Consider the following 13,220-nt stretch of genomic DNA (forward strand, 5'->3'; position numbering starts at 1 on the left):
ACAGTCCCAAGATTTTTTTGGAAATTCTTCAGGACCCCCTTGAGAAAAACAAAATCAACTGCTGTCCAGTTGATGCTGACTCATGGAGACTCCGTGTGTTTCAGAGTAGAACTGGGCTCCACACAGTATTCAATGGCTGTCACCTTTTGGACAGATGGCCAGGCCTTTCTTCCAAGATGCCTCTGGGTGGACTTGAATCACAAACCTTTCAGTTAGTAGTCTGGTGCTTAATTGTTTGTGCTACCCAGGCAGTCTCAAGCCCCTTTTAAGGTTCTTGAAACCCAAATCCACTCTTATGCGTAAAGGGTTAATGCTTTCATAACACAACTTTATTTGGCCTTAATGGGGGGAAGGAAAACAATAAAACTATTGTTTTAATTTCTTTATTTATCAATAGTATCCAAAAAAAAATTGGGAATTATAAAAACAAGTTAAATGCAATATAGAAGCCTACTAAATACATTTTACAAACACACAGGCAACAGAAACCTGTTCAAATTCTTTCTTGATGTTTGACTATTTTAAAAGTAGGTGGAAAGGAAAGATGTTCGGAGCTTGGTCCACATGGCTTTATTAGCAGGTGGAAGAGCCCTGCTTTCCAAAACCAGTGATGGAGTCCAGAGTCATGGTATGTAGGAAGGTTTCCATGGACGCTGGTCTCAACAGATATGTTTATAAAACCACATGCGCACACAGAGAAAGCCCAAGGAAGCTTGCAGTCTAAGCCCTGTGCTTTTTAGAAGGCTGGAGGAACTGAGCCCAGTTTGATCCAGTTTGTTTGCTCCATGCAAAGCTCTATGCAGGACTCTCCAAACTAGGCTATTCAGCAGCTTTCCATGAATGGCCCTAAGATTATGTGATTCTCCGGCACAGACAACAGCTGCCCTGTCTACACAGAAATAGCAGAACTCAGGAGGAATGTAGATTTGCTCGTGAGAACTCAGTGTTGCTGGGTGGGATAGTCTTGGATGGCAACCACAGTCCTAAATGTGATCGGTGAAGACACAGCCAGACTTCTGCTTTAAACAAACCCGTTTCCCAACTCTCTCCCTGACAGTGTCCAAGGACTTGTAAACCTTTTGATTAATGTGTGCTGTTGTGAGCTCTCCAAGATGCTTGGACAGGAAGGTACATTTCTGATTGTACAAGCAGGGTTTGAAGTGAGCTTTTAAATGGGATGACACATAAAAGCTCAGGATTCTAGAGAAAGTGGAATGTTGTCCTTTCGAAGGAGAACAAGAAAGAATTCCAATTTAGGCACGACAGTTTCTCACCGTTGTCTGTGCGTTACAGCCTACATAAATTTCCTCTGATGGTTTGTAATCTGCTTTCTGTACTGAGTTTTCAGTCCTTGTTATTCCAAATGCATCTTACATATAGTATTGGAGTTGGATTAACCATCACAGAAGCCAGGAGACACAGAGTTCATTGACTTCTTGTCACATTAGTTTTAAGATTTAATTTCCTTTTTTTCCCTCTTGAAATTGGAAACCACTTTTTGTCCTCATCTCTAAAGGGAAAACTATTGCTGTTTACAAGATGAGGTTAAACAGGAAATGAAAACGCGAAGACAAAATGGAGGTTGCTCTCCTTCCCAAGCTCCTCCCAGCCAGGCCTTATGCATGAGGCCTCTACATCACAGTACAACCTGCGGATCTTCCAGACCCAGGTAATATTCGGTCATCTTGTTTTTGGTTGTCATATAAAAAAGGTTTCATTTGTCTCAAGGAGGAGGAGGAAAATCACAGGAACCTGTCTCCCTCTGGACCAGTGACCAGAACCAGAGAATTTATTCATTTATCAAATCTAAAGGTTTATCAAATCCATTTCTACCTGCTCACTGAGGAAACTGAGGCCCAAAGAAGAGTCAGGGAAGAGACAGGGCTGAAGTCACTCTCCTAGTTAGTGGTGGTGGGTCAATTAGCGTATTAGTAGGCTGGGGTATCCTAAGCCCTGCTTAGCTGCATGTATTTCTCATCTCCACCCTTGGGAATACTGATTTGCACTGAACTTCTCAGAATAAACAAAAACAAATTAGCTTTTTGGACCTTGAAAGCTTAGTATGAAGATGTTGCTTCTTCCCCTGGCATCTCTCCGAGGCATCCCCTGATCCTCGGACAGACCGCTGACCCACTGGAAGCCAGTGGAGCAAACTCTGGGCTGCAGCTTGTCTGTGACAAGGTGGGGAGTCTGGGTGATAGGGACCCCTGCCCAAGGAGCACAACACACGAAGGACCCCCAGAGTCTCCCACCTCTGACATGGTAGGACTACTGACAGAAAGTTATAAAAGCTTAATTTCTAGTCAAGAAAATATTAACACAACAACAATAATATAATGATAATAACTGAAAAATGAAGTCAACTTGCAAAAAAAAAAGAGTGTTTGACAGAAAAATAGCACCTTTGGTAAAATGTGTTTTTGGAAATTTGGTTAGCTCTCTAAGGGGCTCAAAGTAGGCAAGTATCTGCATCATTTGGGCGTGCCTTCTCAGAAGCTCCATCCAGATCTGAGGGATGCTGGGAAACCAGCCAGATGGGTGCGGAGCTAGAGGCAGAGGTTGGCGTTCTGTCATGCTGACGGCAGTGGGGAGTAGCTGGACGCAGAATGTGTTCCTCTGCATTGAGCTTCTCAAACCTGTCTCCTAGGGACAGCCTGAGAAGATCTCTTGGGCACTGCCTGCCCTCCCTGCAGCATGTTTGGAGCTGCAGAGGACCAGAAGGGGTTCCGACCTGGGTCTGCTCCTCTCCCAACCACGAGGCAGTTTCCTTACCACCTCCAGCCCCCGAGCACCATTTACAGTTTCTCTCAAAGCACTCTGAGAGATGAGTCTATGGCCCTTCCCCTCTTGGCCAGACACCCCCGTTTCCTTTATTGCAAAACAAATAAACAAAATAAAACTCATTGCTATACAAGCAAACACTGGTGATTTGGCGATTGTAGCAGACACTTGCGTATACTGGACTCAGCGCTGAAGTAGAAGGGAAGGTGCCGGCTCCAGACACCATTCCCAGATTCCCCCCTCATTAGATCTCTTTGGTGCTCACTCTCTTGGTCTTTTCAGCTGTTTCCTATAAGAAGTAATAGAAAATAATCATTATGAAAATAAAAAAAACATCTTTTGCACGTATCTAGTCGTTGACAGGTATTTGCTTATCATGCTGGATTTTACTGCTGTCTCTCCACGGACAATGAGCAACTTGAGGGCAAAGACTATGCCTTATCCATGACTCTTCTGTACCCAGCACAGTGCCTGGAATACAAGAGCTGCTTTCTCAATTAAGACCTGACTCCATTTGAACTTGTATAAAACTAGTAGATGAAACATTTTAATCCCCATTTTAAGGATGAAGAAAAAGATACTAAGTGGAAGGGCTATGAGATGCTCTGAATCCAAGTCTAGAGAAGTTTTAACAGCAATGAACTCTGGGGGCAGGCTGTCTGAACTTGAGTCATGACCTTGGGCATATTACGAAGATTTTCTGTGCCTCGGTGTCTTCAACTATAAAATGATAGTAATAATAGCACCACTTCTTATAATAGTGTTAGACATATTTCTCCAAAGAAGATACATAAATGGCCAATAAGCACATGAAAGGTTGCTCAACATCATAAGTCGCTACCCATATCCATTGCCGTCAAGTCGATTCCAACTCATAGCAACCCTACAGGACAGAATAGAGCTGCCCCATAAAGTTTCCAAGGAGCGCCTGGTGGATTCGAACTGCCGACCTTTTGGTTAGCAGCTATAGCACTTAACCACTATACCACCAGAGTTTCCAAATCACTAGGGAAGTGGAAATCAAAACCACAATGAAACCACAATGAAATACCACTTTGCATCCACCAGGATGGCTAAAATAAAAAAGATGAATAACAAGTGTTGGCAAGGATGTGGAAAAGTTAAAATCCTAATACACTGCTGGTGGAATGCAAAACAGTGCAGCTACTTTGGGAAATAGTCTGGCAGTTCCTCAAAACACAAAATACGCAGGTACCATATGACCCAGAAATTCCATTCCTAGGTATATATGCCCAAGAGAATTGAAAATATATGCCTCTACGAAAACTTGTATAGGAAATGTTCATAGCAACACCGTTCATAATTGCTAATCCAAACATCTACCAAATAGTGAATGGATAAATAGAATGTGGTATATCCGTACAATGGAATATTATTCAGCCATAAAAAGGAACGCAGTGCCAACTAATGCTACAAAATGGATGAATTTTGGAAACATGTTAAGGGAAAGAAGCTAGACAAAAGGCCACATATCACATGGTTCCATTTCTATGAAACGTCCAGAATAGACAAATCTATAGAGTCGGAAAATAGATTAGTGTTTGCCCAGGGCTGGGGAAGGACAGAATAGGGAGTGACTGCTAATGGATATCGGGTTTCCTTTTGGGGTAATAAAAATGTTTTGGAATTAGATTGTGGTATTGGGTGCATAACTGGGTGAATATACTAAAAGCCACCGAATTGACTGTTCAGATGGGTGAATTTTATGGTATGTGAATTACACACCAATTAAAAAAAATTCAAGAGAAAAAAGAAAAAAAAAAAAAAAACCCCAACAGTGCCTGGATCTAGCAGGCACTGCTGGGGCCCCACCCATGACCTCCTTGCCCTTAACATTTCCATGTGCACTGGCATGGCTTCTTACTGCCAGTGCCTGCACCTCTTTGCCTGAGGGCTTTCTCTGGCTGCCAGCGCTGCTCTGCCCACACATCCTAGCAGGCCAGGAATGCCAGGGAAGTAAGGTTTCCCGGTAGCAACCCTCACGGCTGACGCAAGTTGTTGTTTAAATACCCTGGGTCCTTTCCTCCTCAGGCAGTCAGTCACTCTGTTCCCAGAGCTCCCCAAGGGGGTCAATTTCCACTGCCCCACAGTGGTAACCTGCTGGAGTCCACCCTCTTTATTGCTTTCTTCCCTTCCTGGGCTCATTCCTCAGTTCCCCTTCGAGTGTTTCCTGGGATTGCTTCCCAAATAAACTATTTGTACTTGAATGGACTGACACAGTGGCTACAACAATTGGCTCAAGCATAGCAACGACTGCAAGGTTGGCACAGGGCTGGCCAGTGTTTCGTTCTGCTGTACGTAGGGTCGCTATGAGTCGGAACCAACTCGATGGCACCTAACAACAGGGCCTGAATCCTAATGTCAGGGTCCTCTTCTGAAGGAACTCACATAAAACAGAGGCACTTAACGGTGTTAACTATTACAACTCAGTCTCCACTGTGTACTCTCACACATTCTCCACCCTAAATGAAAGAAACACCTAATAAGCTTTTTTATTCTTTTATAGGGCTGTATGCATCAGGAGACTCAAGACTGTTGAAATATGAGAAAACAAAAGATTACATTTCCTCTTCTGCTTAAAAAACTGACATACAGTGTCTACAGTATCGGTGACAATAGTGACAAAATGTATATGAAGAATAATCAATAAATATGAGAAACTGTTATTAACAGTTCTTTATATTCATGCCAAATATTTTATCTCAACAGTTCAGCAGTTCTTGTGACCATTATATTCCTTACACACTTATGTGTCAGAGGGAAGGCTTGTATTTCTAGACCTAGTCTACAGACAGGCCATCTAAAGGATAATATCCATTCTTAAAACTACACGGTAAGTCTGGGAAAATGGATCCAGGAACCCAGCATGTCCATGTGTTCTCTAGGTGCTTAGCATAGTATCTCAGTGGATCACTAAGGACCTTGCCCCCAAAGAGGCCTCTCAACTGAACGACATAGAACTGAACAGAATTCTTAATTATTCTCTCAAAAATCTCTAGGAAGGAGAACTTCTAAGTTCCCTGTGCTTATCATTCCCAGGCTGTTTTCTAGCCAGCATGACCGTTAACTTCAATCCTTTCTGCTGCAGTCCAAATCCACTAATTCCAGGCTCACTGAGTGCTGGCTATGTCCCAGGCCCTGTGCCAGATGCAGGGCACACTGGTGACCAAGTCACAGGGCCTGCCCTCAAGGAGCTCTTAGTTTTCAGGCCTGGGCACTGGTCAGGACAGGGAATAGTAACACTCCTTTGCACCAGGCTCATGTGCAAACCACTTCCACAGCATTTACAAACCACGCGGTTGATTCTTACTTAAGCAGCAACTCACAAAGTTGTAACCTACAACTGCTGGTCTGTGCGCCCTTCGAGGACTCCATCACGGAACTATCTGTATCATGGTTTGATACAGATAATGGGATAGTATCATTTAAGACCTACTGTGTTGGGCAAAGCGTGTCTTCTTGGTATCCCTGGGCACCAGGCGGCTACTGAGTGGTGCGAGACCAGCACGGAGGCTGCCACTCACCTGGTGCTTTTGGAGCTCCTGGACGTATCTGGTCATCCCCTCCTCTGTGTGGGTCTGGGACCCCTTCTGATTCTTTCCTGTAAAAAAAAAAGCAGGGCTCAGAGCAGTAGTGACTGTGGGAATCCAGTTAGCAATCCCACCAAGACCTGTCTTCTAAATTCTCAATTAGATTGCCCAGTTAAGCTATAGGAGAGGTGGAGTACCCTCATTTCTCTGCATATGAAGACCTGAAGTGTCCAGTGCTGCTGATACTTCCAAGGCAACGCACTGTAAACGAAACAATCTTGCTCCCTCCCACCACCACCACCCTACTCTTCTCTGGCCTCTGTCCTGAGTGCCTCCTTTAAGTGCTCCCAGCACACCCACGCCAGGGATTGGTCATGCAGAAAAAGCTATGGGAAAACCTGGATCCTGATTCAGGAGAGTCCTCTGAGACATTGATACTCAACCGTTCACAGGGCCTCCTAACTTCCTGGAGAACGTTTACAGGTACAATTGCCTAGGTTTAGGCCACAGAGACTCTGATTTCACTGATGTGAGGCAGGGTCTGGGCACCAGGATTTTTTAAAGGCTCTCTAGGTGATGCTAACATGCAATCAGGGTTGACAACCACTGCATTGCCCAAATGTAGACAGTGATTTAAAAAAACAAAAACACCACATAGTAGACATCTTAAAAATACAGGTTCCCAAGCTGCTTTTTGCAAATCCTGATTCAGCAGGTTTGGGATGGAGCTCAGGAACCTGTATGTTGATCAAGCATAATGGCTATTGTTAGCAAACTCTGATAGGACATGTCTTCCTGACATCGACGTCAATCTGCTCCTCACAAGCAGTTTCCAGTGGCTCTGGCACCATTGGGCTTCTCATCCTGATACCCTTTCCTGTTTGCTTCATTTGAGTTTGTGATTTAAGACCAGACTGCTCACTTTCCAGTACTGACCTGAAAATCCCTTGAAATAACGCAGAAAACATTCTTGTCAAGTCAATTCTGACTCATAGCGATCCTATAGGACAGAGGCACCACAGAGTTTTCATGGAACAGCTGGTGGATTCGAACTGCCAACCCTTCGGTAACCAACCAAGCTTTTAACCACTTCACCACCAGGGCTCCTGGAATAGCACCTCTTAATTTCCTTTTAGATCCATGGCCTGTACACCAAGACCTGCTCAGGTCCCTGAAGCACCACCATCTGGATTGTTCTTTATACCCATGTGTAACTTTGAACCTGGGCCATCTAGATGGGTAGTCCAGGCCTGTGTGACTGTGGAAAAGGTCACTGGCCCATGGAGGTGATTATTTGGTTTTTGTCTGAAGCATGTGGTAGGGCTTATTATCCACATGACCATGATTAGGGCTCTGTAAACCCGCTATATACCAACTACCTGTGTCTTGGAAATGAAAGAGTACTTTTACAAAGTCAGAAAAGGAGCAGTTAGGTGTGGTGAGCCACGCCCTCCAGTCTGTCTTGTGAAGTCAGGCACCAGGAACACAACAGGAAGAACACAGGATGCTTCCTGGTAAGGCAGGCTGGGCCACTGTTTTGAGATGTTCTCTGATAGCTTCAGTAGCTGCTGTGTGCTTGGTCTGAGTACTGTGGTTTGGTCTTGACTCCCAGCAACTTCTAGGAATTTCTAGAATCTAAACAGCTTTTCTGCTCCTTCACTTGTCCCTGAAGATAGGTTGGCCTCCTTTCTCCCCACACTGAGAACAGTTATGGTCCTAGGCAGTGGGGCACTGGCAAGCCCCTGGTTAGTACTGGATTCCATTTACACAGCTGGTGTTTCCTGGCTCCTTGCCTAGAAGAACTTTTCCTGGGCTCTGGACCGCTGTCTTCCGGTTATCATCTTACCTGACTTTCTTAGATATAATCTTAGGTACTAGTCTTCTCTTTCTTGCCTCAGTTGACTTCTTAAGATGTAACTTTACATTCACCCCACTGGTGTAAACTTTGGGCCTGGTTCCTTCTAACTGACCCATCTTCCAAAACCCAATGTGACCCTCCATTCTGGGCTTGACTTTAACACCTTTCTCTTTCTTGCTTCCAATCTGAAAAGTCCCTGGTTCTTTGATGAGACTTGGCTTTGGTTCAGTAGTCCCTCATCATAGCCCCAAGAGCTTGATGGAAGCCCAGAGGCTTCAACATACCCTTCAGCTCTGCATTGGCCCCAATTTCCCTCTGACACCTCTATCTTCCCATTCCACCACTGCCCATGTCTTGACTTTCCCTATGTTTAGAATTATCCAATTCTGTTACTTCAAAGAGCACTTAAGAACATTTTTCCTTTTTCCACTCGGCATGGCAAAGGGTTGTCATTTTGTCTTCCAACCACCTAAGTCTTCTACATAAAGTGTTTCCTCAGGTGTCATAAGGATTATGTGGGTTACTACGGAAAGTGCTTAGAAGAGTCACTGCCATAGTTAACACTAAATAATTGTTCGTTTTCATCATCATCATCATCATTCCAATCTCTTATCAATATTTACTCTTGCCCTGGAACTATGTCTTCTTTCATGCCAAGCCTCTGGAATAATTTTTTAACTTAAGGCATCCAGGGTAAGTGCTTCGCCCTTAGGGCTGCCCACTGGGATCTTCAAAATTACAAGTCTGAGTCTGTCATTTCTCTCGTGTTCTTTGCTCCCAAACACTGCAGTTTTCTGTATCACCCCCACACTGACTTCTCTAATGGTGATTTCATGAAGGGCGCTCTCTCCCTGCTATTCCTTCTTTCTGCTCAAGGCACAGCTCACCGTCACAGGTCATGGCCGTGCAGACCCAGTTTCCACAGGCACAGACACAGCGGTTACAGTCCACCTCGGTCTCAGCTCCATCTGCATAGGTCTCATCCTCCAGGGCACACTCTGGTGCATCAGAAAAAAGGGGCAACAGTTTTAATTGTGAAGGTGGGACACCTTACCCTTTTCCCAGACAAGACCCGCTTATCCCTCAGAGGTGCTATATCTGAGCAAACATCATCATCAACCCAACGATTATGGACCCTAACTTCACTGTGGAGATAAGGGGCTGGGGTACAGTTTAGAACTGTGCGAAGGGGATTGACCCAGGAAGTTCTGGAAAACTCTATCAATCCTCTCTATTGTGGCCCCAAAATGCCCCCACCCCTTATAATTCCCTATATTTCTTAGGTTAAGGTGAGGGAAGCATACTCTTCTCTGGAGGGTTGAAAGACGGGTTGAGGCACTTAAGGAACTCTTGGAAGCTGAGTTTCCAGTCAGCATTTTCATCAGACAGTTCGATGAGAGCATCAACACAGAGTCCTCTGAAATAAAATAGGAAAAAAGTGTCAGTAAGACCTCGGCTCCACTCATGAGGCAAAGGAATTAAACATCAGGATGTCCTTGCTATCATGTACATCTGAGGTCTCTGCAGAAAGTCAAAAGGTGACTATTAATCAAAATGCTTCCTTCCACACTGACCTCCCACAACCATTCCCATCCTGACTACTATGAGCAACCAACCTTCCATTTGTTAGGCTGCATGTTGGATCACTCAAACTGTTCAAATGTTCCTCCCAGGACAACCAATGTGTCTCAGTGGTTTTTAACACCTTGACTGACAAATATTTTCATTACCTGTACACTTTTCACTAGCAATTGCCTTTGTCTATGGTATAAGGGTCAAGCAGGAAAATCAAAACAGAGGAGATATGAATGGATGACATGACAGCAACATGCGATTTGAAGGAATACGTGGCCCAAGCATGAGTCACCATCATCACTGTTGTAGAAGTGGGATGAAGAGGTCTTTCAGAACAGTTTTCCAGAACACTAGCTCCATCGTTCCCTTCAGCCTGGGTTTGAGCCCTGGCTTCATCACTCACTACCCAAATGGCCCTGAGCTAGTTATTCAACGTCACTGAGCCTGTTCCCTCATTTATAAAATGAGAACAAGAAGCCCACCTTTACTGGGCTACTGTGTAAATCAAACATTGCTAAAAAATGATCAAATTGCAGTACTTTAGGTTCTAAAAACATCAAGGATTTGCAGATCAGATACTTTAAGGTTGTGGACTATGATTACAAAAGAATGCTTTGGTGGTATCATTTGGAAAAAGAAAAAAAAATGGCTGCACAACTTGAAAAATGCAACCCATCGTCACCGAAGCATACACGTGGAAACTGATTAAATGTTTTGTGTGTTCCTATCTGTATTTCACTCTAATAAAAAAAGAAATAAGCCTCGTAGAAGGTGGACTTTGTCCTTTGTACTTCTTTTGAACAAAAGTGGTGATTTCCTCTTTTTAATGCTTGCTCATGAGCTGAAACCAAACCAGAAGTTTCCTAGGGGTTAATTTTTATTACTGTTCACCAGGAATAAAATAAAACCAGGACAAGTGAGAGACATATTCACATTCATAACAATTAGTAATCCTTCTATGAAATAGCACTGACTACCTTAAAAATCAGAATTAATATTATATTAGACCTACAGTTAAATAATACATTAATGTAATTTCTTCAGAAAAAATTATAGAAGATGGCTCAGGAGCTTACGTAACTTTACTCTGTTGTGATCTTGTTAATTTGTTTTAAAATTACATTCTTTCTACTCTTTGCAAGACTTGGCCAAAAACAATAATTGTTTCATCAGATACTGAGGTTTAATACGTTAGTTCAAATGTGAACCAAAGATTGGCACTGGTGGCTCTTCTGTAGATAGAAAGGGGTTCGGATCTCCTCTCCTACCCAGCCTTCCCCTCGTCGGCCACTCCCTGATCCCCTAGCCCTACTCACCTAAGCAGCTTATTGTTCTCCTGGTCTACATAGGTGCTAATGTTGATGGCGGTTTCATTCTGCTCCACAAATTTCAGGAATTCACTGGAGTCCAAGTGAGAATCACCATTATCAAAGTTCTAGAAAACAGATGAAGAGATCTTTCAGGTTCAAAGATTTGTAGGACCCCAGTTCCATCACTGACCCCTCAGCCATCTCTGGTTCACCATTTTCTTGTCAGGTTCCACGCCTGCCCTTGCCTCGCCTGAGAGAACTACAGCAACGAAGGTGTGAGTCCCTGGGGCATCCAGAGAGAGTACATGTGCCCCAAGGTGAGAGTGAAAGTGCCTAGCAGAGACCACTGAGGTCCCTTCAGCCTAGCAGAGACCACTGAGGTCCCTTCAGCCTAGCAGAGACCACTGAGGTCCCTTCAGCCTAGCAGAGACCACTGAGGTCCCTTCAGCCTAGCAGAGACCACTGAGGTCCCTTCAGCCTAGCAGAGACCACTGAGGTCCCTTCAGCCTAGCAGAGACCACTGAGGTCCCTTCAGCCTAGCAGAGACCACTGAGGTCCCTTCAGCCTAGCAGAGACCACTGAGGTCCCTTCAGCCTAGCAGAGACCACTGAGGTCCCTTCAGACTAGCAGAGACCACTGAGGTCCCTTCAGCCTAGCAGAGACCACTGAGGTCCCTTCAGCCTAGCAGAGACCACTGAGGTCCCTTCAGCCTAGCAGAGACCACTGAGGTCCCTTCAGCCTAGCAGAGACCACTGAGGTCCCTTCAGCCTAGCAGAGACCACTGAGGTCCCTTCAGCCTAGCAGAGACCACTGAGGTCCTTTCAGCCTAGCAGAGACCACTGAGGTCCTTTCAGCCTAGCAGAGACCACTGAGGTCCCTTCAGCCTAGCAGAGACCACTGAGGTCCTTTCAAGTCTAGACCCTACTCAGGAGGGCAGGCTGTATAGAGGCCTGAGCTGCCCAAGCAGCCTGGTGTGCCCAACACTATACTATAGACATCCTCAACTTTGTCTTTGGGTTTAAACCACCCACCACGCCATGTTTTCCAACGCTGATGATCAAACAATTAAAAAAAAAAAACCCCAAACCTGTTGCCATTGAGTTAATTCCAACTCATAGCAATCCTATAAGACAGAGTAGAAGTGCAACAAAGGGTTTCCAAGGACTGGCTGGTGGATTTGAACTGCTGACCTTTTGGTTACCAGCCAAGCTTTTAACCGCTGCATCACCAGGGCTCCAATCAAGCAATAGCAGAGTCTAAAGCTATGAATCAGAATCTCTGTGCTGGAGCCCAGGGTGTGCATTTCTAACAAGTTCCTGAGAAGCAAGGACGCAGGTGACCCTCAGAAGTCCCTTTGGGAGTTACTGGACCATTTCTTGCTGTATGGCTTCCAGCCTCCCTGCCTTGCTGTCACCGCTCTACTTTCACACTGTGGCCACATCATCGAGAAGTCATAGGCAAAGGCCCCGAATCAACAACAGCAGGTGGAGGTGCTGCCGTGCCCCACTGCTCCGCCCCATGCTGTGGACCCACTGCAGATGTGTGCCTGGCTCCTCGATTACTCAGCACAGGCTGTCCTTAATGACCAAGGTGGCATCCCATGAGTATGGGGTGAGGGCGGAGTGAGCTCAGGTGTTGTTCTCTCTTTAGCAAGATGCTAAACTGAGACTTCAGCCATCTAAGACGATGCTGGATGCCCAGGCTCCATCTGCAGGAGGAGGGTATTAATTTCAAGGCTCTGATCAAATTTCAAGCCGGATACTGCTACTCTCCTAAATAATTCCAATGGCTTTTTCCCCAAAATTCTTTCTCCGTGCTGCCTCATCCTGCTGCCCTGGGAGATGGTCAGCATCCCCATGCCACTGTCACGATGGCTCCCCAGACAATACAAGGGTTTCTGGAAGAAAAGCTGCCCAGGTTTCTAAGTAGCAGGAAAAGACGCAGCTACCAATGCGCCTCTCGTGACTGTCATGCCTCACCGGCATTCCATCCCAAGGTTGTAAATTTCTCCATAGTATAATGATGAAAAACCAAAACCCATTGTCGTCGAGTCAATTCCAACTCTTAGTGACCCTATAGGACAGATTAGAACTGTCCCATATGGTTTCCAAGGAGCATCTGGTGAATTCGAACTGCTGACCTTTT

The 13,220-nt window shown here is 45.0% G+C and overlaps 1 protein-coding gene across 1 annotated transcript in view; it reads right to left on the bottom strand.

Annotated features, from left to right (window-relative positions):
- Window positions 1–390: 390 nt before the first annotated feature.
- FSTL1 (follistatin like 1) overlaps window positions 391–13,220 on the bottom strand; it is a 62,119-nt gene continuing 49,289 nt past the window's right edge. The window contains exons 7-11 of the mRNA XM_049877431.1: window positions 11,082–11,200; window positions 9,495–9,607; window positions 9,078–9,188; window positions 6,327–6,403; window positions 391–3,070 (exon numbers count right to left, since the gene is read on the bottom strand). Coding sequence (XP_049733388.1) covers window positions 3,026–3,070; window positions 6,327–6,403; window positions 9,078–9,188; window positions 9,495–9,607; window positions 11,082–11,200 — 465 coding nt within the window. The 3' untranslated portion in view covers window positions 391–3,025. The remainder of the gene's footprint in view (window positions 3,071–6,326; window positions 6,404–9,077; window positions 9,189–9,494; window positions 9,608–11,081; window positions 11,201–13,220) is intronic.

Source organism: Elephas maximus, chromosome 1 (genome assembly GCF_024166365.1).
Source record: "Elephas maximus indicus isolate mEleMax1 chromosome 1, mEleMax1 primary haplotype, whole genome shotgun sequence".
NCBI lineage: Eukaryota > Metazoa > Chordata > Mammalia > Proboscidea > Elephantidae > Elephas > Elephas maximus.